This window comes from Haliotis cracherodii, unplaced genomic scaffold (genome assembly GCF_022045235.1).
Source record: "Haliotis cracherodii isolate W230 unplaced genomic scaffold, xgHalCrac1.p SCAF_21, whole genome shotgun sequence".
Classification (NCBI taxonomy): Eukaryota; Metazoa; Mollusca; class Gastropoda; order Lepetellida; family Haliotidae; genus Haliotis; species Haliotis cracherodii.
This window is the reverse complement of record NW_027266277.1, coordinates 9,578,104-9,602,575: the sequence shown is the minus strand read 5'-3', so window position 1 is coordinate 9,602,575 and position 24,472 is coordinate 9,578,104. Positions and strand designations below refer to the sequence as shown.

Genomic DNA, 24,472 nt, shown 5'->3' with positions numbered 1-24,472 from the left:
CTTGCCTCGGGATTATTTTGTATTTTTACTCAATGAGTATGTGACTGGTTATATGAGACAAGATTAGCTTTAATAAAAACCAGGTGAGGGTCAACATCCTATACATGAAATAACAGAGTGATGTCCAACAACTGCTGACCTTGTGACCCTGGGCCTGTATGTCTACTCTGTGTATGTATCCTCACGTACCCGAATTTCGAGGGATGAGTGAATTAATACTCAAATTCTGCTTCATACTAGTAGGTGATGTCTTCGGCAATAGAAATCAGCTACATTCAATACGTTCAAACTATTTTACTGTTCCTATTATCATGACACAGGCACCAAAATTCTGACAGGTGTACGGTACTTCACATGAACCTTAATTTTGACAGGCCGAATGTGTGCACTCTCTAGGCAGCAGATTTGATGACGTCACACCTCTCATTATAGCAACAAATCAAATCAAACACAGCTGTTTGAAATTAGGTGTTGTTCAAAAATAGGGTACTGAATGATACATCAAATATGAAGAGTAATAGTTTCTACATGTTATATGTCGACAAAATATAGATGACAGAATATGTAGAAAATAATTTATTTAGTCATTTCATAAAGTGAGCTTCAGTACCTGTGTTTGCAGAGGTAACATCAATGAGCCTCTCATTACTGTCACACTTTCTACAATCTAGCTCCATCCCTACCAACAGGTCCATCTACTGGACGATCAACTGGACGCCCTAAAGAACCATCAACTGGACCCTCTACTGGACCCCCCACTGGACCCCCTACTGGACCCCATACTACTACTGGAGCACCTCCTCCTCATGTTACACAATGGTAACGTCCCCAGTTCTTAGCTCACTACATCATGGTACATTGTCCGTCAGTCCACTCCTTTGGCTGTTAGTCGTAATGCCAACCCACAAGCAGAGGTTTCTATCATGCCCAAGGGATGTAACTCTGCACAGCGAAATGCGGTGCTCAAAAGCAGAGCTTTATTAACTGAACGTAACTTGCACTATGTGGTTGATCACATGAAAACCTAGTTGCACAGTAATAAAATCTCATACATCGGATGACTGTCAATACTGTTTTCAGAGCTCCAGATAAGCTGCGTATCTGCGTAAAATACGCATCAGAAATGCAGAAATACGCAGTAAAATAAAATCCAAGCGTATAAAATACGCAATGAACATTACAGATACGCTACAAAAATAAAATTTGTGCGTATCATCAAAATATTGTGAAGTAACCCTGCGTATTCGATTAGCAAATCAGCAACTTCATAAACGGACATTCTGTCAACCTTGCCAGACTCCACGATGACAGTTACATCATGATCATTTGCCATCACACTTCCTTGTGGAAGTATCGTGGTATTTTTGAGTCCTATAAAGCTCTCGAACCCAGACGACACCAGTTTGCAGGGACTAGATGTGTGTTTTTAAATATGTAACTTAAATACCCACATGTGTAAAAACTAGTGGGTAACAGAAATTTGAATACCCAGATAGAATTACTGATACCCAATGATTTTAAAATGCATGCGTAAACTACCCACAACACCAAAAGCTTATCTGGAGCTCTGTGTTTTTGATACAGTATGGTAAACAGAACTTAGAGGCATTGAGTGTGTTCAAAACCATCTGTGGACAATTAAGAGCTAGTCATGAAACAAATTTGAAATCTTTAATGTGTCTGTTATATTTTGCTGAATTGAGCCCTGAAAAGTATGTCCCATGTGATGCAAGAACTGTCAAAGCATGGGCTGACACTCTGATAACACTGCAGCCCAAAGCCAGAAGTAAATCTTATCATCCGTATACATTTCAGTACATTCCCCTTTACTTGAACACCAAGAGGAAAGAAGTTGACAATCTGCATCATGTAATAGTAAATATGACACATCATGGTTTTATCTACTTTATTTCAGGGTTATACTCACAGCAGTTCCTGTATCGTTTGTGCCAGTGATTGTACTCACTTGTTTCCTTTGTCTGTATTGGAAAAGGTGTCGGCAACTGAGAAATTGTATCTGTAAAGGTATGTTCCATTAACACCAGGTGAGCTACTGTCATAGCTTGATGTCAAGTAACTGTCATTCCTCCTTGAAGACTGACCATCTTCGGCAGTTCATTTAGCGATGCCCATCAACTCTCCATTCCTCCATCCCTTCCTTGACGACCGACCATCTACGGCAGTTCAGTAGCAATGCCCATCAACTCTCCATTCCTCAATCCCTTCCTTGACGACCGACCATCTATGGCAGTTCAGTAGCGATGCCCATCAACTCTTCAGTAGCGATGCCCATCAATTCTCCATTCCTTCATCCCTTCCTTGACGACTGACCATCTTCATCAGTTCAGTATCGATGCCCATCAACTCTCCATTCCTCCTTCCTTGACGACCGACCACCTTCATCAGTTCAGTATCGATGCCCATCATCTCTCTATTCCTCCTTCCTTGACGACCGACCATCTTCATCAGTTCAGTATCGATGCCCATCAATTCTCCATTCCTCCTTCTTTGACGACCGACCATCTTCATCAGTTCAGTATCGATGCCCATCATCTCTCCATTCCTCCTTCCTTGACGACCGACCACCTTCATCAGTTCAGTATCGATGCTCATCAATTCTCCATTCTTCCTTCCTTGACGACCGACCATCTTCATCAGTTCAGTATCGATGCCCATCAATTCTCCATTTCTCCATCCCTTCCTTGAAGACCGATCACTTTACATGCCTTTTAATAATGTAATGTAAGGAAATGATGTGTATTATTTCAGAATTTGCTCATCAAGAACTTATATTTAAAGCCTATAAATGCATACACAAATTGCTTTCATGTTGTTGGTTTTGCAGGAAGTGAAAGTCAAGATGCTGTGGAAATGGAACCCTTGAGACGAGACGTAGAAACCCCAAATGGGAGCCTAGGTTCCAGGAGGTACATTGGAACTGGGCCCCCCTCCAACACTACAGAGGACACAATGCTAACAGTGAATACAGCCCGGCAGCCATCTTCTCGTGTTGAAGGTAGCTTGATCACCCCAGGACAGCTGAGTGGCAGGGATTCATCCTCACACCCTCACTACACTAATGGGTCAATACTTCCACACCCAAACAACCAGGTTGACTCAGAAAAATCCAGTTCCAACACTTATCCAAGTGGGGAGTCCTCCCTGACTGGTGTGAAAGAGGTTTCCGAGCCCACAGTGCATATGCCAGAGAAGAAAGATGTGGAGCCAACGGTGGATGAAACTAGCCCTAAACTAACAGGTGCTCAGTATGGGGGCGATGACCTTGGGGCAGATGCTGACAAGCAGACTGTCCGGAAGTTGCCATTCAGTAATGAAAGTTCACCAAAAAGGTGGAACAGTGTCCATCCAAGACCAGCTCTGAGATTGAATACGAAATCCACTGACAGCACTGACAAGAAGAAGCCTGTGGGCATCGTGTCACGTGAGTGTAAACTAGCATGTGCTGTTCAGTGTATAATATTTGTGGAGATTATACATAATAGTATGCGGAATAAGGAAATTTCTTATTGAAGGAAACATTATGACAAACAACTGTAAGCTTATAGCACTGGGCCCAATTGCACAAAGCGATCTTAGCGCTAAGACTATTGTAAGCCTATGTTAAAGTATGGGAGTTAAGATCATCTTAGTGCTAAGATTGCTTTGTGCATTAGTTTATTCTATATAGCACTTCATATCATAGCATTAAATAACATTACATTTAGCATTTTGATACATTCATACACATATTTACAGTCCAATGAGATGTGACACAGCATGTTAGAAGTACATTTTTTAATGGCAATAGGAACACCACGACAGATAGGATATACAACATTTATTAATGTTTTTGGCATGAACATGAAAATAGTACATGGATACTTTGAAAAACTTCACCTCAGCCAAGTCTCTAAATAGGCACTCCATGCTTGTTTGAGCATATAGATACTTGGCTGAGTACATGAACATGGACCATCGACGGGCCATAGAGTCCGGCACCCTATTACGTGCACCCGACCCCCAGGAGTACTTGGCAGAGTAGACGATTGATGAATTGTGACTGAAGGTTAAATTACCGAATAGGAATAGTATCCGCCTGAATTACGAGCTGATTAGAGTGGACAGATTGCCTAAATTATTATAAATGATAACTGTGAAATTTAATTGATTAGAATCCCCAATAGTAGTTAGAACCAAGAAGAGAGAAAAAGGGTGGACATGATGAAATAGTACAGAATCAAGTCTTGTGCAAATCCTATTGGATGACTGGTAAAGTTCACTTAAGTATACCACATGAACATAGTCAGTATGGTTACATTATTGTCACCTTTGTGAATCGCTGTCTGGGCTTTACGTATGGAAGGTTTTGATGTTCTGATGTAGCAAGTGAAACACGCCGGTCCATCCACCCAACGCCTGTATCATGTGATAAGACACCCCCCACTTTCAGCCGATCTTGCTGCTCCTATTTGAAATGAATGTCCATTGTCCATTGTAGGTCCATCCCATCTTCCCAAAACAAAGGAGTTAACTGACTTTAAAAGGGTAGTTTCCACCCTTGCCTAACTATGCTGAAATTTCTGGGCTCAATGGTAGCGCCACCAGTGGCTGTTACGAGTTATGTCCCTTCTATGTCCCTCCTATTAACCAGTCAGATTGCACCTCTCAAATCACTTGCATTTGCTTCAAACAAAATGGCGGCATCCAGTCAAGATGATCTGACCAATAATCAAGGACTATGTTGTCATAATACTGGTTTTATCTCGCGAAGTGCATCAAATCATGTGTGCACCTTGAATAAATACATGAAAATATTTGGAAAATATCTGTTGATGCACATGATTTGCAAATCTTACAATCAACAGAAATCTGCACAACAGTTTACGAACCGGATGTTGATTTTGATGTGATTTTGATTGGACTATGCATAGACTCAAACCAAAATATAACTCCATAATACCAGCCTAGTTCGAGAGGGTGGAAAGTAGACTTTTAAAGTCAGTTAACTCCCTTGCCCTGGGAAGATGAGTCAGACCAGGCAACCGGTATGTTTCAGTTTTGACCAGGGTGAAACATGGTTTCCATGTTAACATACACCTCATGGGCGGATACAGCTTTTTTGAAAAGGGGGGTGCACAATTAAGATCTATTTATTGTCTTTGGTGGTAATTTTTACAGAAATAAAGATTTTTTTCGAAATAAAAAGGGGGGTGCACACCCCCGCACCCCCCTCTGTATCCGCCGATGCACCTGGTGCAAGTTAAATCAAGTTTCTTAAATCAGGCCCTGGTTGTATGTCATGTATAGATGACAAATTATGAGTACATTACACATCACACTGCTTAGTGTCACACATCCTCACCACTCAAGGGTTAATTTATTATTGGGGAGATTATGTAAACTGGTACTCTGTTTGTAATTGCAATGATCTTTGACCTTCATATATGCAATCATGTTTGGTCAGTTATTGACATCTCCCATCAAACCATGGTATTTATGAAGCTGAAAGTTTTAAGAACATGATTGTGGCAATAGAGACTAAAAGTTCTTTCAGAATGTTTATATTACCGGTATACATAGGCAGCACAGCACTGTACTAGCAGTCATATTGAAAATACCATTCCTATATTTATCAGTGTGTGATTCTTTATAAAGGTTTACATACTGAACAATAAAAGTTGGGGAGTGTAGTGTTTGTGTATACGCTATGAATAGTATAAGGGGTTTCCCTAGACTAACCATATGGGTCACGATGGTATGGGTAAAACATCAGTGTATATTTGACACCACGGGGTGAAAATATATTGGATATTTGTTTGTAGTTTAATTATTACTTGAAACTTCTTTTTCAGCCATGATAACACCAGATCCACAGCCTCCTCCATTTTCGCGGATGCCTGGTGAAAACAGCGACAATAGCAGCTCCAATGTCAGTAACTTTGCTAGCTCCAGCGGACACTCCAGGCCACGCCAACCCCCATTTGCTCGTGGAAACAGTTCCGAGAGGCCAACTCAACAGGCAGTGGTTGCTCCACTTCTTAATGAACAGCCAGGTCGGGCAGTGGCTTGGACCGCTCCTGCAGCTGAGCGGCACAGAGAAGCAGCAGAGGAGGGACTGGCAGGTGTACAGGGAACACCAGACTTACGCCAGCCACACTTCCCAACACTGAGTACTGATGAACACCAAACATAGTGGAGGTTAGGCCATTTTATTACAGGATTACAAATGCATTGGAGATGAGTGCATGTACTGTCCATGAAAGTGAGCTGTCAGAAGTGGACGCTAAACACCTGAATGACTGACTATGGTTCTAGGTGAATGGTGTGATCTTATTTTCATCTTAAGATGGTATTTTTGTCTTAGGAAATCGGCAATATTTTCAGGGCAATAAGCTATGCAGTGGTTATGAAATTGAAGCGTCTGAGAATTTCATTAGTTTTGTGGCCTAAGCAAGGAAGACAAGTTCAGCTATTTTGTTGAATAGGTAGCCTTCAACAAGGCCACTGTACACACAGGAATTCAACATGGCCACTGTACACACAGGAATTCAACATGGCCACTGTACACACAGGAATTCAACATGGCCACTGTACACACAGGAATTCAACATGGCCACTGAATCACTTGGACTTACGTGACCATTAAATTCAAGAAAACCATGTGTGTTCAAGATGGAAAGTTGAGATGAGATTAGTGAAATGCACCCATCATTAATGTGATGACATATATCATTGCTGTATCCATAATCATGAGTGTCTGACTGAACAGTGTTGTCATCTCTCATCAAGATAAAATCTTGCATCTAAACATTATTTGTAGCAATTCCTACCCAATGTGTTCACTGGTCAGTATGGAGGGGTTGTCAGTTTGTTTGTTTGTTTGTTTATCTTTGTGTGTTGTTTTCTCGCCTTCTGTGTTTGACACACACTGTTATTTATAATGTTATATTGGCTGTGTGTGTATGTGTGTGTGGTCACACAGGAAGGTCAGTAGGACCACGACATACAGTCGTCGTACAAACTCACCAGGTGTTTAACACAGTAATATAAGGTAACGCTATTTTCCAGGGCATTATCATTTGCAGAAGCCTGAGGTCTTCCATTAACTGCCCGACGAAGGAGGGCAGTTGAAAAGACCGAGGGTTTCTGCAAATGATAATGCATTGAAAAATAGTGTTACCGTTATTATAGCTAAAATGGATGGAATTTGTTATCAAATAAAAAGAAACAACAACATCGGTTTTGAAACATTTACTGCAATCAACAAGAATGTCACTGACCCACTTTTACAAATATGGAAACGTCATAGAACAAACAAGATGACGACACTATTGAACGTGACATCACCTATCGCTATCCTATAACGTCACCTAACAGCGGGTGTGATGCAGTCATCGTCAAGTAATATGAGGGCATTATCAAGTCACAGTGGCCCCCTCATTTCTGATAACATGCGGGCGGTTTAATGATAATTCTATCCATTTTACCATTAACATTTTACTGACCAATCAAACGTCAAGATCAGAAAAAAGGAAATGGGTAAGTGGTGTGGACATGAAGACATCCTTTCTATCAGGGCTGTCTTCTTCATGTGAGTGAGTTTTTCAATGAGGATGGGCCAATTATGGACCTGTTACTTCTATTTATACCTCATCCTGTCTGCAAGAGGTGTACAGAGGTGTTTAGAATATCTCACTTGTGTCCTGGAGATTGAGATGTTGTCAGCCCATCCTGTAAAGCTTGTGTACATACCATGATCAACATAATTAGCAGACTCCAAGTGTTCACCAAGAGATTGAAGGGGCACCTGCTGGGGTACTGCCGGGATGTGCGTTGGTGCGTGCCTGCGAGTGCATGTGTGTGTGTGCAAGTGCATGTGTGTGTGTGCCAGTGCATGTGTTTAATATTTTGACTTTGAAGATTATTAGTGACTGGCCATTTATTATATAGAAAGGAGGTGGAGGCCATGCAAAAATGTTAGATACAATAAGAGGGGGGAGTGCGGGAGGATGTCAGCAAAATATGGTACAGCCCTAAAGGGAAGAGGCATGAATTATGTTGATTACGGTACTACTGTTTTCATTGTCACCTGTGATAGTCTTTTGTATTTAGGGCATTAATAATTATACACTTTCAGTAATTTTACGCTAAAATCCTTCCGGATCAACGAGATCCTATTGCTAGAGTTGTCCATGGGTATATTCTCATGATGCAGTTCCATAGTTCAAGGTCAAGCAGTTCATTTCCAAAACAGAATGGAATTAACTTTGAATTTCCTCAGTTTTGCCTTGCACAGTTTGGGGTGAATGTCTTACTGTCTGCAGTGGAAACAGTAATTGCAGACAGTTTTTTAGCTCCCTGTGCTGTGACCAAATATGTCTAAATTTTATAGCAGTTCAATAAATAGAACTATACTGTATTGACAGCCCTATGGAGAACTGCATGATGGGACTACCCCTAGTCAGTATGTACCTAACAGGGTTGGCTTACTCTGTCATCTCTTGTCACCCTTGATGCACAAGGCCAAAAACCTATTATCATGACTTTGAATCCTAGATTCGCCGTTATCCTGTTTCTAGGTTTGTCAGAATCAATCCCTACCCGTGTGTTTCCCCAGAATGGAAATGTCTTGCATCACTTCAGGCTTCTTCCCACATCAAGCTGACATGCCGTGATATAACTGATATACTGTTCTCAAGCGGCATTAAGCAAACATTACCTGATGCACTCCTACATATATAAGCTCTGAAACCCCTGCTTGCTTGATTGGTGGACATTGAAAGTCAGGTTAGTGGATTTAGAAATCCTAGTGAGCATAATTAGTGCTTTGTGACTATTATCACTAAAGACTTATGAAAGGATTTGTTCTGGAAACCATCTGATTGGAGTTTGTGTATTTTCTGTTAAAGGTCAAGGTCACCAGAAGTCTCATCATGAAACATGGTGTACACCTCAGGAATAGTCATTTTTGTTCATAGATTCAAGAGCAGTCAGTAATAATAGATACTTCATCAATATAATCATGTTCTTCACATGTCAAAGGTGTAGTCAGTGTTAGAATGTGCAATTAGTTATTGAAGTACAAAAAAGGCTTTGACTCACTACACAATTCATGCTTGGATATTAATGAAACTTGTAGCAAATATCTGATATTTCTCCATCTGATTTGTATTGGCTGATCTTGTAATTCTGCCAAATGTCAAGGCCATATCAGGTTGTAAATGAAAGCGTTGCACCTGGTTCAGTTCCTGCGATGACAGATGTAGTTTACTGTATGCAGTGAGTTAGATGTGTCACTGATGCCTTCAGCATTTGATGTCTCGCTTGTAGGTCACTTGTTGGTCAGTGTTGTATTGGGACATAATTTTACCATATCATGACGTCCTTCATAAAAAATTCTTGAGTTTATTTTGCTCATGCTTGTCAATTCATCTTCTAAAGCTGCATTTTGATGTTAGGGCTTATCCTCACATCCCTCAAAGCTATTATGACCACCTTTACGCCAACTTTTGAGAAATGTGGAAATTTAATACTGTATATGTATTCCTTATCACGATGACTGGATTCCTTGTTTCTGTGTATATCATTTTCAAGATTGCTGTTTTCTCATTAATATAAATGAAATCAACACCTTATATGCCTTTTTCAAATGTGACAGAGTTGTGTCCCTTAGTGAATCATGGATATAACTTCTCAAGTTTTGCCCTAATTTTGATCCTGTGAGCACCATGCTTTGCTCATGGGTTTCACCACAGAGGTAAATATTGGCAAGCTGCATCACTTTGGGCTGTCCTCTGCATCAAGCTCCCATCTTCCTGAGGCAAGGGAGTCCAGTTTCCACCCTGGAATTCCATGGCTCGATCGTAGCACCACCACTGGCTGTTACTAGTTATGCCACTTCTATGGTCTTCCTATTGACCAATCAGATTCCACCGCTCGTTGCACTTGCATTTGCTGCAAACAAAATGGCAGCGCCCAGACAAGACAATCTGATCAATAATCAAGATCTATATTGTAATACAATTGGTCTTACCTGCAAAGTGCATCAAATCATATGAGCACCTTGATTAAAAACATGAAAAGATTCAGAAAATACACTCACCCAAATGGAATTTTATTGGGTATCCTGACCTGCTGACTAGAATGTACAGTGAAAGAATAGGTAACAGTTGTATATGTAACACACAAAGAACTGGAGTTTTTTATATCAGTTTTTAAAGGGACTATTACCACAAGACAGAACCTGTCATCCTTTTAGAATTGAGCCTTCAATGAAATTCAGAATTGTATAAACACAAGAAATACTGACAACCACCAACGAAACAAATTTGCAATTGACATGTGACATACAAAACGTGAACCTGTATTTTTTCATGAAACTGTCTGTGCCTTTTTGTACATTTATCGATATGTTTGTTTTGTCATGCAAGAAAAAAACATGCAAGGGGAAGAACTGTTGACCAATTCCAGACTGAGAAAGAAAAGTGATCAGAAGATCCACACATTTGTACATTTTCTTTTGAAAAAAAGGTTGTTCAGAGAAAACTTAGTTACATTTGGAATAGCAAATTATCTGCCTCTCATGCATCAACCCTAGAAGCAACTCACCAAGCAATACGCACAGGGTTCCCACTGGTTGGTATTTCCTCAAAGCACTTGAGTTATCTCATGTGTGAAGCCCATTTCTGGTGTCCCCCACTGTGATATTGCTGGAATATTGCTTAAAGCGGCATAAAACCATACTCACTCACTTGAGTTATCTCTAAGTATACACAGGAGCTTTACGTCAAACAGTTTTTGTGATCACTGATAATATGAAATGGCTTCCATATTTTATGTATATTTTCAATTATTTTAACCAATCTGTTTCTGCCATGGCAGCATTTATGTTTTAATGTCTGAGTACTACACACACACAGGAACTGGATGATAGCTTGCTTACAGTAATTTTCGTAGAGAATAAGAATCACACACCTCTACACACACATAGTCTATTGTGTACACACAATAATACACAGAACTAGCCAGTCAGTAGGTATGTTATCTAATAAGCTTTTGAAGTTGGGGGCTTAATCAATGTTACTAACGCAGCTTTACTTTAAAGGGGCACTGATCTAAAGCAATTCCCTGAGACTGGTTGTTGCCTTTGTTATTAATATTGTTTTTCCTGTGAGTACCCGGATGATATAGCAGAAACCTAGACTCGTTCGCGATCTGTGCTGCGCAATTCGTAAGCGCATTTGTTACTTTTATTGATAGTATAAGGGTGTATTGTCACATTGATCAACAAAATGAAATACAGTGGGTAGCATCGGTAATGATGATGAAGTTTTGATAAGTCATTTGCTTGGTAATTGTACAATTTTCGTTTACACTATTTTGACTTGCAACACAAAGTAAATATTTCCCCTGAACATTGCTTATTTTATCGTGTTTATATATCAAAATGTGCAAAATTTTCACTTAGGAAATTTATTAAACGCCTGAATATTCAGTTATTTTACAAATTGACTGAAAAATATGTCCATCTGTATTATTATGACAATGAACTCCAAACATTTTTATGTTTAATATCATCACCAAGCGACTGAAAATGTTACGATGAAAAGTACATTTCTAGATTGTTTGGCTTCTAATCCTACATAATAATCTATTATGATGTTTTTACACCCTTTTGAGCATCTTAATCAATTTTAGTCAATCTGTTAAAGAAATGGACAGATTTTTCAGTCAAAATGACAAATTTAAAACATTTTATAAACTGCCTGAGGGAATCACATTTGACCAATTGTCTGTAATATATACACACTTACAAAGGAAAAGACTTGTGAAAACGTCTATCGGGCATCGAAGAATTTCCCAACCAAGACGAAGAGGAACAAGAATGAATCTGTCCAATAATACAGCAAATGAAGGCAAACAAAATGCAAATATCATAATTACAACCTACCAAATTTATGTGTGTAATTTTAGGCAGCTTCCTTGTTTGAGGAATGTTTCCATGAACATCCACACAAAGGAACAATATCCCGCACGTCTGCAGCTACAAAGAATCTTAATCGATGTCACATGTCTCTGTAACTATCAAACATTTTAAAATATATACATCTTTTCGGGATATTATAACCCGTGTTCATTTCCCAACTGATCACATAGGTTGTTTCAGATGTTTCACTGCAGGGATATTTTTTTATTATTAAACTATAACCATCAGGGGTATTTCCAAATGAAGACATCCGATGAGCTCCGCCGTTCTTTTTGTCTGTTTAGGCTGAAGAAATTGATTAACATGCACCCTTTGTCAAAATCTTTATAGATCATAGTTAACCAATCAGTGTTCAAAAATGAGTAAAACAAATATTGCCTCCAAGTTTATTTAGCTGTCCTTGCAGACAGTAGCCAAGTCTCTTGTCACACTCAGTTGCGTTGTGTATCATTTGCGTACTCACAATAAAAAAAAAACAATAACAAAGGCAACAACCAGTCCTAGGGAATTGCTTTAGATCAGTGCTCCTTTAAGTTTATTCCAGAGTGCTGTTGTATCAGAGTAAAGCATCTGATTTTAATTACAGTGACTTTCACTTTGATAAATTGTAAGTTGTGGTTTATATGTACTTTACAGTTGCACTGGTGCAATCTGTTTTATATATCTGTTATATGATGCTGCGTGTGTATATTCTGTCCAGATTTAATCAACATATGTTCTCTGCAACTGACTGGATCTGGCAACACTGTTTTTGTGATTGTACTGTAACTAGTGTAAGAGACATGTGATACCATGGTGCTTCTCTCGTGTATATTTAGAATAATGGTTACCATGGCTACACACTCTATTTTTTAGGGTTGACAGATTTTGGTTTGGGTGGAAATGACAATATATTATATGTTATAAAAAATTTTGGTTGTTTGGGTCAATCTGTTTTGTACAAAACAGTAAATGTTAATACTGTGTGAAATGCAGAATGTTTAAACAGTTTACAGTAATATATATAATATAAAGTTCATAGTGACATAATTTCACTTTATGTTTGTAGTTGTAAATTATTATTTCACAAATCAAAGATAGATTGGTGGGGCAAATAAAAATAAATTTGAAACTATTTTATTTTATTTTATGATTGTACATTTTGGCTCGAATTGTAAAACCACAAGAACCTTAATATGAGTGTTCTTAAATGAGGATATTGTGTATATTGTTTCAGAGGCAAATCTGGCCTAGCGAGATACATGTTGTATTCACATGTTGTATAACTTATAAACCATTGTCAAGTGTAGGGTGAAGACATTTCGACTGTCCCTTGTAACAAGTGATGCCCTCTATGGAATATTGTAATCGGGATTGAAATGAGTTGTATACAAGTCAATGGCTTTTAAGCCAAAAATGATTGATTGGTTGATTGATTGAAGGGATACAGGTGGTGTGTTGTGTATTCTCCACAAGCGTTTAGGATACATGTGGGTCACAGAGAGCAGGGTGTGGAGTGGCCACAAGCAAGGGTATAGGATAGGGTACATGTGGGTCACAGAGAGCAGGGTGTGGAGTGGCCACAAGCAAGGGTATAGCATAGAGTACATGTGGGTCACAGAGAGCAGGGTGTGGAGTGGCCACAAGCAAGGGTATAGGATAGGGTACATGTGGGTCACAGAGAGCAGGGTGTGGAGTGGCCACAAGCAAGGGTATAGCATAGAGTACATGTGGGTCACAGAAAGCAGGGTGTGGAGTGGCCACAAGCAAGGGTATAGCATAGGGAACATGTGGGTCACAGAGCAGGGTGTGGAGTGGCCACAAGCAAGGGTATAGCATAGGGAACATGTGGGTCACAGAGAGCAGGGTGTGGAGTGGCCACAAGCAAGGGTATAGCATAGAGTACATGTGGGTCACAGAGAGCAGGGTGTGGAGTGGCCACAAGCAAGGGTATAGCATAGGGAACATGTGGGTCACAGAGAGCAGGGTGTGGAGGGGCCACAAGCAAGGGTATAGCATAGGGAACATGTGGGTCACAGAGCAGGGTGTGGAGTGGCCACAAGCAAGGGTATAGCATAGGGAACATGTGGGTCACAGAGAGCAGGGTGTGGAGTGGCCACAAGCAAGGGTATAGCATAGGGAACATGTGGGTCACAGAGAGCAGGGTGTGGAGTGGCCACAAGCAAGGGTATAGCATAGGGAACATGTGGGTCACAGAGAGCAGGGTGCGGAGGGGCCACAAGCAATGGTTTAGCATAGGGAACATGTGGGTCACAGAGAGCAGGGTGTGGAGTGGCCACAAGCAAGGGTTTAGCATGGGGAACATGTGGGTCACAGAAAGCAGGGTGTAGAGTGGCCACAAGCAAGGGTTTAGCATGGGGAACATTTGGGTCACAGAGAGCAGGGTGTAGAGTGGCCACAAGCAAGGGTATAGCATAGGGAACATGTGGGTCACAGAGAGCAGGGTGTGGAGGGGCCACAAGCAAGGGTATAGCATAGGGAACATGTGGGTCACAGAGAGCAGGGTGTGGAGTGGCCACAAGCAAGGGTATAGCATAGGGAACATGTGGGTCACAGAGAGCAGGGTGTGGAGAGGCGGTGGTCTCTCAGTAATCAAGTCTGAACCAGACAATCCAGTGATTGACACTGTGAGCATTGATCCAGCAATTGGGATCGATTATATGCATCAACCAAGTCAGCAAGCCTGACCACCTGATCCCGTTAGTCGCTACTTACGACAAACATAGTCAGAATCCCAATTATGTTTCTAGGCTTGTCAGCACCATACCAATGCTCTTGGTTGCACCAAAGTGGTAAATGTCTGAGACCTGCATCACTTCAGGTTTTCCTCAAACATTAAACTAACACACCGTGATATAAATGGAATACTGTTCAAAGCAGCGTTACTCCCAACTCACTCACTCACATAAGTCAAAGAGACATAACTCTTATCGAAACACAATAGACATTGAAATTCCAACAGAAATTGTTTTTGGATATTGGTCAGTTAAATTTTCTGTTGATATATGATATGTGTCGATGCATCAGTTGTTCATCTCTGACTGGATATGTCGGAATATATATGGAGAGTATATGTTCAAAGAATCAATGTAATACATTAGATTTTGTCAATTTGTTAATGAAAACTGAATATTGCATGATACCATGATCTAGTCACATGAAGATTTATACATGGAATTTGTGATTCCCTTTTTTCTGCAGAATGTGAAGAGCCATCATAAGGTACTGCTAGAATATTGCTTGAAAGGGGTAAGTGGTGATAGGGCTGGGACGAGTCCAAGTTAATACCCAGTGACCCGACCCCCTATTACCTGACCCTACCCAGGAACCAGCTCAAGGTCTCAAGAGTTTTGTACAAAATGTCCAACTGGTATTTGTTGTGTCTGAGGCATGGCATAAAGTATCTGGATACATATATAAAACAATCTAGTCATGCATATGCTTTATCACCATTCAGACATATAAAAGATAAAAGAAATGTGTGCATAGTCAGAAAGTAATGTGAACATTAGTGACTTGTAATGTCACCATGAAGTTATAGTGAATTTTTGTTATAAATCAATTAGTCAAATTACTAAAAGCATAGGCCCGGGTTGTCCTGTAGGCACCCTGTGGTACCCACCCAACCAAGTACCCAAGTACCTGTCCCAGTCCTTAGTGGTGTGCACTCACTCACTCTCAGGAGCTGCTTTGCAGTGTCAGCTCACCCTGCACTACAATCTCAGCTCACCCTGCACTACAATCTCAGCTCACCCTGCACTATAATCTCAGCTCACCCTGCACTACAATCTCAGCTCACCCTGCACTACAATCTCAACTCACCCGGCACTACAATCTCAGCTCACCCTGCACTACAATCTCAACTCACCCGGCACTACAATCACAACTCACCCTGCACTACAATCTCAGCTCACCCTGCACTACAATCTCAGCTCACCCTGCACTACAATCTCAGCTCACCCTGCACTACAATCTCAGCTCACCCTGCACTACAATCTCAGCTCACCCGGCACTACAATCTCAACTCACCCGGCACTACAATCACAACTCACCCTGCACTACAATCTCAGCTCACCTTGCACTACAATCTCAGCTCACCCTGCACTACAATCTCAACTCACCCTGCACTACAATCTCAGCTCACCCTGCACTACAATCTCAGCTCACCCTGCACTACAATCTCAACTCACCCGGCACTACAATCACAACTCACCCTGCACTACAATCTCAGCTCACCCTGCACTAAATCTCAACTCACCCTGCACTACAATCTCAACTCACCCTGCACTACAGTCTCAGCTCACCCTGCACTACAATCTCAACCCACCCTGCACTACAATCTCAACTCACACTGCACTACAATCTCAACTCACCCTGCACTACAATCTCAGCTCACCCTGCACTACAATCTCAGCTCACCCTGCACTACAATCTCAGCTCACTCGGCACTACAATCTCAGCTCACCTTCATGTGAGACATCATCTCAGTGCTTTGTAGTTTGAAGCTGTCAAATTAGTCCTGATTTGGTAGCGATAAAGGCCATGACGTACCTAATTAATTTTTCAAGAGTCCTATCGTTGGTGCTATGTAAAGAAACAGTAAAATTCATGAGAATTAGAAATGTTATATATTTGTGTTGAAATATTTATTTGGATTAATAATAATTGTTTTAGTGATTAGATATTGATTTGAAAAATAAAATCAATATTTTCATTAAGTGAACTATCACTTTCATGTCATGGTTATGCTATAAATCAGTATTAAGGTCAGTAAGAAAATACAAGATAAAAACATGCTTTTCTTTTCCTATAATATGTCTATCTCCTAGTGTAATCTGACAAGATTGGTATTTCAACTCATACCTGTGCCAGTTGTGAAAATATCAACATTATTTGTTGGGATTTTATATGTACAAATCCTCATCACTGCTGAAAGCTTAAATTTGTACATGACCAGTGCTTTCATATCAGGTTCCCTTTTGCTTGGCAATAAACCTGTTTTTCAGAAGTTTTGTTATTGTTGTAACTTTAGTTAGGATTTAATTTCTGGACACCTTAAAGAAGGAACTGCAAACAGCATGTCGCCAATGGACATGCTTCTGTGTAGCTTGTCATTGTTGTTTGTTGACTAATGCCGAACCCAGCAATATTCCAGCTACATGACAGCAGTCTGCAAATTGAATCTGGACTAATCAATCCAGTGACTGACATCACGAGCATCTATCTACGCAGTAGAGATACGATGACATTCATTAATTGAGTCACCAGCCTGACCACTCGATCCTGTTAATCGCCTCTTTCGACAAGCATGGCTTGTGCTTGCCAGCTTGAAGAAAAATGTTTCTGATCCTTGGTGTCTGATAAGAAGATTCTTGAAGATTATCCACAACTCAATGATTTTCTGCAAAATGTTTAAGTTTACATGCTGGATGTTAGGCATGTAACAAAATGCTAGGTCACCAATTTGACAACAACAATAAATTTAAGTTCTTCAGATTTTATTTGACAGAATAACTGACATTGGCACTATATCATGTCACTGCACAGGATGGAAACAGTCACAATACCCAAGTACAACATTCACATCCTATTGGTACTTTACATAGTCACTCTCAGCATGCAACACACCCAATACAGAGGGGGAGGGGGCTCCACTTCAACAGCAGGACCTTGACATCACATCAGTGCACGTGCAGGCCCATGTGCACATTATCCCGTTTATGTTTATTATCATGATTAAAACGACAGCACCACAACAAAAAATAGCCCACAAGTTACATATTTGCTCATCAGAATCGATTGGGTGAATTATATTCAAATATATGTCCTCCATATACATAAGAAAATGGGAAAATGTTTGGAAGAGCAAATAAATTCTGAATGGACTCCTCAACATCATGAATATTCATCATTATAATGGCCCCCATGCGAGGTTGGTTTCAAACACTGTTGGTCATGTTCACACAGTGGTATTACTTGAAAGTTTAGAAGTACATTGAAACATACCATGTATTGCTGATGTTTTGAATATGACCTCATTGAAAACTGTGGTTAAATAACCACTTTAATAAGTTAACATAACTTTGTATTTCAAATAGTAATCAATGGCAATGACAGAGACAAATAATCTTCTCGGAGCCATGAATGATTACATAAGAGTTACTGCCTTGTTGTTTCTGACAGTTTAGTTATCATGTTTAGTAGAAACATCAAATAAAGTGCCCTTGTTAGCAAGGTAAGGAGCCGAACAAGTTTCTTGTGTTACGAATTCCAGAATGTCCAGTATCCATTATGTAGTCCGTGTTTTATGAAACACAGAAATGCGCTTCCAGTATGCACAAATGTATAGAATGGATGCAGAATAAATATATATTGTGTCCCAAGGGACGAACAATAATTTTCATGTAAAGTTCAAGTGGTTATTATTAAATCTTACAGTACAATACACCGTTTCATTAACTTACAGGACCCTCATAGATCCTGAAAGGACCCTTGAAATTAGTAATTGGGGTCCTCTAGATCCCTAGTTCTGTAGGTCAGGGTAAAACCCTGTAAGTGTTCCTGTGATGAGGACGGTACTTGATACCTTGTGTTGTCACATGACTGTAGTCTTGACATACTGTTTCACATCCCCATGTTGCTGCGGACAACAACCCTTTTCAAACTACAAACTGTTGTTTTAAGTCTATTGTGTTCAAAACCATTCAATTAAACTTGATAAGTTATTTAAAATGTTCATTAAGAACATGACTAGCATGCATTGTGTTTAGCATCCTCAGCAACAAGCATACAACATATTAAGAGTGAGCAAGTGTTTCCTTGTCATGTTAATGTTGTAGATGGCTAAGAGCAGCTATGTTGCCATGGTTACGGAAGTATGTAAACGAAGCCTGAAGCCTGAAGCCTGAGTCTTGTAAAATGTTCTTTGGTCTAGTAAGCTTAACATGAATAAATTAATAATCAACAAAACAGAAACACTAAATTCTCCAGCAAATGATTTAGAAATTGCTGTACAACTATCCACACAATGCATGCCTGGGGTTGCTGCAGTCACCACTAGTCACTGTTTATCATAAGGTTTCATATCACTTCTAGGGCAACCCGCTGCAAAAATCTGCCTATGTGTAGAATTTCCAGCACACAGATGTCCGGATGACTGAAACTGCACATACTCTGGTTTTCACCACCTAACCATAATTAGTGAGAAATATCTACTTTCAGTTTCATACCATTTTACTGAGCAATACTGAAGAAAGGAGCACTCAGGGCCTTTCTCTTCAACATGTTCAAAATCCACATAATTGTAATGGATTTGCATTCTTATTCTATGTTTTTGTTCAGAATCATAGAAAAAATGAGTCATTATGATATCAGTTGCATAATGTGCATATCCCCATCTAAATTTCTGTTTTATTTGAATGAGTTTCTTAATTGCTCTGAATTGAATCATTATGTAAATCTCAAATCAGCAAAGTCATTGTAAGCTAGAGAAGGATATTCATTCCATACAAATACTACTGGTACTTACTTACATGCACATACTGGAAGCAGGTGGACATTCTTCAGATTCTCAGGGAACTAAGTTACCATGGGTAAGTTCTGCTCTTAGCAATATTCCAGCCATATGACACCAGAAATCATTTTGGCTTTACACATAGTACCCATGTAGGGAATCGAACCTGGATGCTGTAACTACCCTGATACCCACATATGAGGAATCAAATCCAGATCCTTGACATTTACAGCTAAAAGGTAATGAAGCATGTCATCATATCCCAATTGTGTGGATCGATGCTCATGATGACAATCACTGGACTGTCTGGTCCAGACTCGATTATTTACAGACCACCATCATATGGCTGGAATATTGCTTTGAGTACCGCTAAACAAACAAAACAAAAGAAAGGTCATGATGGCAACACATATTTTTCATATTAGTCCCCAAAACATGTATTGGTAACATCATGATGTGTACACATAACAGCTATCAATCTATTAAAAATGCAAAAGGAAATAACCATAAACAACAGTTTTTGTATTTTTGTCCCTACACATTACTGACATTACCAATATTCACTGACTTAGTCAAACTCAAATACATGTATATCACAAGCCATGCTAACAGTGTAAAACTTCAATATTCAAATTCAATCCAAGGCATATCCATAAAACAAAGTGACACATAATGAATGATGATAAGTTGTAAACAGTGCAGTAACCAGAGTCACGATAGTAACGTGTACAACTTGGATGATTATGGACACTTGAGATCGTAATCAAGGGGAGACCATCCGAAGTGTTCAATATACTGCCACCACTTGCACTCTTTTCCAGTGGGTTGATGATATGAAATATGGATTCAGATCATACAAAGAAGTTCATCCTAAGACTCACTGCAACTTCCACATGTTCAGGAAAAGTTTCATCACAGCTTTTTGCAGTCCAGTTTTTTTTTTATAGCCAATACTCCCTTCATAAATATGTTGAGTGAGTGTTTCACATCACTGTGCTGTAGGTGGTTGAAGGGTGGGCAAACCAGTTATCTTTCAACGTCTGAATGTTTATACATTTATAGACAACTCTGTTCCAAGCGCAAATGTATGTGTTAATCTGGTCTGCTTGAGCCGTGTGCATTAAAACACTTGGAATATGTGCACTGCTGGTCACATTCAAAGCACTCAAGACTAATTTTCTCTTGATAGTTACTTTTCCTTTTGTTTACTGTGAATGGTATCTTTCCAAATGAACATACTTATAGGAGGAGATTCGGTAAAGTTGATTTATCAGCCATGAAGCAAGCACAAACGTACATCACTCCCATAAACAAATTCAACAAAGCCATTTTTTTAGGCATCCCAAGAAGATGTCCACTTCTGAATTCTCTTTCGTATCTAAAAGCAAGAAACACTGAAAGTACTGGTAGTAGCATCCATTTTGTACAATGTAAGCTCATCATTATGAAGACAATATAAGGCACGAATAATAGAGCTGCAAATAAAAGATAGGATCCGGTGCGTCCAAGCAAAATTGCAATTGTCATTATACCTGCAGACTTGTCAGATTCCATATCTCTTGTGTTGTTGCTATGTAAAATTCCTACAGTGTTCAAGGCTAGTGGGATCGCATATAAAAATGGACTGAGGGATAACTGTCCTGCCTGGCATAAAAATGCAAACATCACTGTCAAAGGTCCAAAGGTAAAGAAAATCACCAAATCACCCATGGCGATATATTTTAGTCCCATTCCTCCTGTGTACAGAAAACTACTCGACAAGCCTCCAAAGTAGATCAACGCTATGTGTTCCATCTTGGCTGGTGAAAGGAAGGCGAGCAACAAAAATCCCACACAGCCCATCACATAAAATACTCCTCCCAGGAAGGCGACGTCCGCGGGAGACAGCAAACGGTCCACCAATGTTCGATCATCACTTTTCTTACTGTCAATTCCTCTTGTGTAATCAAAGTAGGTATTTACGAGATTACCAGCTGCGTGAACAGAGAGAGCTGTAAGACATATTACAAGAAATATACTCAGATCGTAAGTGCCCGATGTCTTGAATGCCAGTGTAGAACCCAGTGCCACTGGAGTAAAGGAGGCGGTAAATGACCACGGGCGAAGGGCAGCGAAGTATTGAGACAGCTGGCTTTGGAAACTGTGTGGAATATTTAACCGTCCATTCTTTACTTCAGACTTCTGAACGCCATTAACGACCTTCTTTGTCATTTTGCCTGATATGGCCACAGGGAATTAGATATCAGTCCCGCTATAAACGCAAATATGTGTGCTACCATCAAACAACACACACGATTCATCTGCCACAACCGGCCATGTTGCGTATTCACCGGAAGTGCGTAAATGTTATTAATAAGTGCCAATATGAACACATAAATGATGGGATGCAATTTGTAAGTATTGTCGCCATCTATTCATTCATACGCGAATACACAGCTAAACCATATAACTAATTCGACGGAAATCTCCCGTTTGTGATTATTTCCGGTAATGCCAGTCAATAACTTAACTGGGCTCCTGTCTACGTAAACAAGTAAACCGCTAAGCTTGCTGAGCGAACCAAGAATGAAACCCGTTTATCCGAAAACTGGTCACAATGTGGGCACGCGCTGCTAGTTATGCGCGTTTAGAATATACATAGACAGGAGTCAGTCAATACAACATGGCGATGAAAGCAAGACCGAACTTTGCCTCGTCTGTTCGGGTGACAAGACTTCGTAACCTTATGATTCATCAAACAATGAATAATTTCTAAAGTTCTGGAGTTAAAACAACAGGTATATGCACCATACATGTCATACATAATGTAAAAGGCTCCTCCATAAACAACAGAAATAACAGTTTCCCAATGATTTTGAGTTGAGTGTTCCCGTCATGAACATGGGCGGGGCATGTGATTATTTAGGGCTAATTGTGATCAAACCAAATTTGACTCATTGACATTATCAGCAGAGCATAACTTTCCAACATTCCCAATGTAGTGATTAATTGCTTAACACCATAATGACACGACGCTGACCTGTAGGCTAAACATGGTAATGTACAGTCAGGACCAGCCTGACATGATTTTTGGGTACAGTGACATGCAGTGGAGTCATCGAGCCTGACCACCAGATCCATTAGTTGCATAGGATGCCAGGAACCCATTCTAACCCATTGTTAGAAGTTTAGAATCACAAGCAACAACCTGTAAATAATACTGTGATGTAAACTTGCTAACTACAAATTATCAGCATGCCATTTGTGATGTATGGTTTTGTTTTATTACCTTCATATCATGGCTCAATTAAGCTATATATAAAACATGCACCAGTGCAACCTTTTATTGAAAAATGTAATCTAATATTTATGTCTACATGCACCAAGTGCATGTAAAATATTTACGACCATGACTCTAGTGAGAAGTCTCTACACAAACTACTTTGGGCAAGGGAGTGTCCAACAAGACCATGCAGTAACTGATAGTTGCCATACCAGAATCCAAAGAGTGTCAAACTCCTGGGGTTAAACTTCCATTTTGATTCTAATGCGAAAAAGAACACTAAGTATTTAAGCTTGTCTAAAAGTTTTCATGCTAGTGACTGAAAGCAATTGCTATGTATAAGTTGCCTAATTGTCTCCCTGAAAACAAGCCAGCAAAAAAGCTGCACTATTAAATTTTTAAAGTCTATTCATTTTGATGTTATATTAATTACATTTATGGTCAATAAGCATTACCTAACTATATATTGCACACATTAACAGTATACCAAAAAATAACTGCTTGTACTTTTGTTCAATTCATCATTAGGTCATGTTCTTACCATATTTAAAAGTTACAGTTTGTCTTATTATATAAGATAAGATTCCTTTCATGCTATTTGGTTTTCAGTCAAACATAGATGTACATCTACTAAACAAATAAGTAACTTGACTTAAAATAAATTTCCCGAGACCACATAGCTTCTTGAAAATCTTACCAGTCCTCCTGTTGTATGTTATTTCAAACTTGAATTAAGATTGTTTAGTTTTTGTACGCAATAGCCATCATTGAGATTATGTATAACTAATTGACAGAAAAAATATGACCGTCCACAGGATGAGTAGTTTTTGTATTTCAGCCTTCCTTCGTGAACTTAGCCCATCACGGATGGTGGGATTGGCTATTACTTGGAACTCTGTTGTGGTCATGTCTATCATGGTGTAAGATTCATTTGTCTAATGCAGTTCTAGGATAGCCTGAACCTTCAACCATGTCAACTGGACTTGTGATGAACCAGTTCATATCTGGATTGAGGAATCGAAATGAAGAGGTCCGCATCAAGACTGCCAATGACCTCCACCATTTTGTCAGCACCGAGCTGCGTGAGATGCCAGTGGAGGAGCACACAACCTTCATGGATGAGTTCAACCATCATATCTTCGAGATGGTGTCTAGCACAGATCTGAATGAGAGGAAGGGTGGAATCTTAGCTATAGGTTCGTGATCAATACAATTTCAGAACGATCACACAATCTTTGGTTTCATTATTTAAATACCCATTTAGGGTAATTCAAGGTAGCAATTTGTAAATAAGGCTAAAGAAACTTGTACTGACAATAGTGCTCGGCATGCTGAGCATCAATGATACACTAAAAGAGTGATAATGGAAAGTCATAATTTTGTAATATTAATCTTATGCATGTTTGATTAATGGAGCCAACTAAACATGTTTGTGATGCCTAATGGTAACAGTAACAGTGAACAGGGTGATAATATGGTAATAAATACTGTTACATTTTTTCTTTATTGTACATGTTGAAAAGAGACATGGGGACTAAGACCGCTGTGTTGCGTCCTTGGGCAGACGAGAAAGAACCGATTGTATTTTTGAATCTTGGTTTGTGCGATATATCTGGAATACTGTTGAAAGTGGCATTAGACCCAATTCAGTCACTCACCATGTTGAAAGGGAAAAAGTAATGTAGGCAAACAAGCTCTGTCAGATCTGATC

The 24,472-nt window shown here is 39.7% G+C and overlaps 3 protein-coding genes across 5 annotated transcripts in view; 2 read left to right on the top strand and 1 right to left on the bottom strand.

Annotated features, from left to right (window-relative positions):
* LOC139470762 (uncharacterized) overlaps nucleotides 1–16,950 on the top strand; it is a 40,707-nt gene extending 23,757 nt beyond the window's left edge. The window contains exons 8-11 of one of the 2 annotated variants that reach the window (XM_071253050.1): nucleotides 690–819; nucleotides 1,916–2,025; nucleotides 2,846–3,442; nucleotides 5,853–16,950. In XM_071253050.1, the coding sequence (XP_071109151.1) occupies nucleotides 690–819; nucleotides 1,916–2,025; nucleotides 2,846–3,442; nucleotides 5,853–6,193 (1,178 nt within the window). In that variant the 3' untranslated portion in view covers nucleotides 6,194–16,950. Of the gene's footprint in view, nucleotides 1–671; nucleotides 820–1,915; nucleotides 2,026–2,845; nucleotides 3,443–5,852 lie in introns of both variants that reach the window. The other variant, XM_071253049.1, reaches the window with a different exon arrangement.
* A 1,934-nt stretch (nucleotides 16,951–18,884) lies between these two features.
* Nucleotides 18,885–21,898, bottom strand: LOC139470760 (ubiA prenyltransferase domain-containing protein 1-like). Its single transcript, XM_071253046.1, has one exon. It carries the CDS (start codon nucleotides 21,708–21,710, stop codon nucleotides 20,739–20,741), a length of 972 nt encoding a protein of 323 aa, XP_071109147.1. The 5' UTR covers nucleotides 21,711–21,898; the 3' UTR covers nucleotides 18,885–20,738.
* The window catches only part of LOC139470758 (serine/threonine-protein kinase mTOR-like), a 62,064-nt gene continuing 59,471 nt past the window's right edge, over nucleotides 21,880–24,472 (top strand). The window contains exons 1-2 of one of the 2 annotated variants that reach the window (XM_071253043.1): nucleotides 21,880–21,892; nucleotides 23,706–23,957. In XM_071253043.1, coding sequence (XP_071109144.1) covers nucleotides 23,732–23,957 — 226 coding nt within the window. In that variant the 5' untranslated portion in view covers nucleotides 21,880–21,892; nucleotides 23,706–23,731. Of the gene's footprint in view, nucleotides 21,893–22,169; nucleotides 22,277–23,705; nucleotides 23,958–24,472 lie in introns of those variants that run through there. The other variant, XM_071253042.1, reaches the window with a different exon arrangement.